At 44.9% G+C, this 2,062-nt stretch overlaps 1 protein-coding gene across 2 annotated transcripts; it reads right to left on the reverse strand.

The window, feature by feature from the left end:
• Window positions 1–319: 319 nt before the first annotated feature.
• LOC103728679 (olfactory receptor 2B2-like) lies at window positions 320–1,806 on the reverse strand. 2 transcript variants are annotated; one of them, XM_029560368.1, is made up of 2 exons: window positions 1,787–1,806; window positions 320–1,256 (listed from the first exon to the last, which is right to left on the reverse strand). In XM_029560368.1, the coding sequence occupies exons 1-2, from the start codon at window positions 1,804–1,806 to the stop codon at window positions 320–322; spliced, it is 957 nt and encodes a 318-aa protein (XP_029416228.1). The 2 variants fall into 2 exon arrangements, with proteins under 2 accessions (XP_029416228.1, XP_008824868.1); XM_008826646.1 differs by lacking the exon at window positions 1,787–1,806 and having other exon boundaries at window positions 320–1,292.
• Window positions 1,807–2,062: the final 256 nt, after the last annotated feature.

A 2,062-nucleotide genomic window follows, 5' to 3' on the forward strand; every position in this document is an offset into this window, starting at 1 on the left:
ATCCATGTGTGTATTAAATGTATTGTCTCTGGAGAAAGGGTTCTCACACACTTATTTTAGACTCAGACAAGTTGAAGAAACTTCTCCAAGCACACACATTGTATAAATATTGGAAACATAAAAGTTATAAGAAACTAGGAGGTTCATAAAATATCATTTCTCAGGGCTTGTGAAGTGAATATGTCTAGGAAACAAAATACAAATGTTTTCCTCTATTATTCGTGTTTTATTTGAAGAGCATCATCATGATCATTTGAAGAATAGGAAGAATTTAAGCTGTGGGGACATCTTCTTCCTCAGGCCTGTCATTTGGTAGTCCTTATTTTTTGATGGAGAGGACCCTTGCAATCAACCTCCTGAATGCTCCCTTTACCTCTTTGTTCCTGAGTGTGTAGATGAGGGGGTTCAGCATGGGTGTGATGATCCCATAGAAAAGGGACACCATCTTTCCCCGGTCCTTGGAGGCAGGGGACGGTGGCTGCAGATACATGTAGATGGCAGTACCATAAAACAGCGTCACCACAATGAGGTGGGAACCACACGTCCCGAATGCCTTTCTTCGACCTTCAGCTGACCTTATTCTCAACACTGCTTGGACAATGAAAGCGTATGATATAAGGATGAGAATTAGGGGTATTAAGAGGAACAGCACGCTAATGAAGAAGAGTTCAGCTTCATTTGCTGTCGTGTCCACACAGGACAGCTTGAGCAGAGCAGGGACTTCACAGAAGAAGTGATCCACTTCCTTGTGACCACACCGTGGCATCTGAAGGGTCCACGTGGACTGTAATACTGAGTTGCTGAAGCCACTGATCCAACATGCAGCGGCCAACTGGAGGCAGAGCCTTTGGTGCATGATGACCGAGTAATGGAGAGGCCGACAGATGGCTACAAACCTGTCAAAGGACATGACGCCCAGGAGAAAACATTCCGTGCAACCCAAGGCCAGGAAAATGAAAAGCTGGGCCACGCAGCCACTGTAGCTAATCACCTTCCTGGTGCTGCGGATGTTTATGAGCATCTGGGGAACTGTACTTGTGGTATAGCAGAGGTCCAGGAGGGAGAGGTTGGTAAGAAAAAAGTACATGGGGGTGTGGAGTTTGGCATCCAGGCGGGACACAAGAATTATCGCCATATTGCCAAAGATGGTCAGGATGTAGGAAACCAGGAACACCACAAAGAGGGGCAGCTCTAGCCATGGCCGATCTGAAAACCCTAAGAGGATGAACTCCTGTGGACTGCTGCCATTCACCCGACTCATGTTAAATGGTGGAGCTTTTGGTTCCCTGAAGCGCAAAATGTCAGTAAGTTAATGGACTGTTAACGGACCACATCAGTTATAAAGTCAGGTTCCTCACTTGTAAACCAAAGATGCTAATGAATTCCAGTTTTGCCTGCTCTGAATCACAAATGCTCCCTACCTGCCTGACTGCGCTTTGAAACAGGAGAGTAGATAAAAAAGCTACAGTGATTCCAGGATTGAGGTGCTGAGAGGATTCATAACCTCTGCAGTTTGCACTTCCTGGGGTGACTGGGGGAAATGGTTCTGCCTGTTGGAACTCAGCTTCTGATTCTCATCGCAACCCCCAGAGCAGCAGCCTGAACAGCAGGAGACCACCTAACCCTCTGACCGGAAGTACAGATGTGATCTCTTGTGCATGTTGTTGGGCACAGTGCCTGGCACACTGAAGCACAGAGAGAGGCTCAGCAGTTACACCAGAACACAAGTGCTTTGACCAGAAGCTACTCAGAGCCCTAAATTTCCTGAAGGTACTAATGTGACCACTCTAACAATGAAAGATACATTTCAACAAGAAACTAAATTATTTCTTATTTAATCCATATCAGAATATATACTTTCAGATTTAGTCCTGTTCATCCAAATGTTAGCAGTGGGTACTGATTTTTTTTCCTCTTTATGATAGAACTTCTAGTTCCCTGAGAAATATCCTCTTGTTCTCCTCCGATAAGAAATCTGAGATAGTGTCAGAAATACAGATAAGTAAATTTCCATGTAGCCCAGGCTTGTTTGAAACTTGCTATGTAGCCAATTTTGACCTTG

Source organism: Nannospalax galili, unplaced genomic scaffold (assembly GCF_000622305.1).
Source record: "Nannospalax galili isolate Female #2095 unplaced genomic scaffold, S.galili_v1.0 scaffold952, whole genome shotgun sequence".
NCBI classification, from domain to species: Eukaryota; Metazoa; Chordata; class Mammalia; order Rodentia; family Spalacidae; genus Nannospalax; species Nannospalax galili.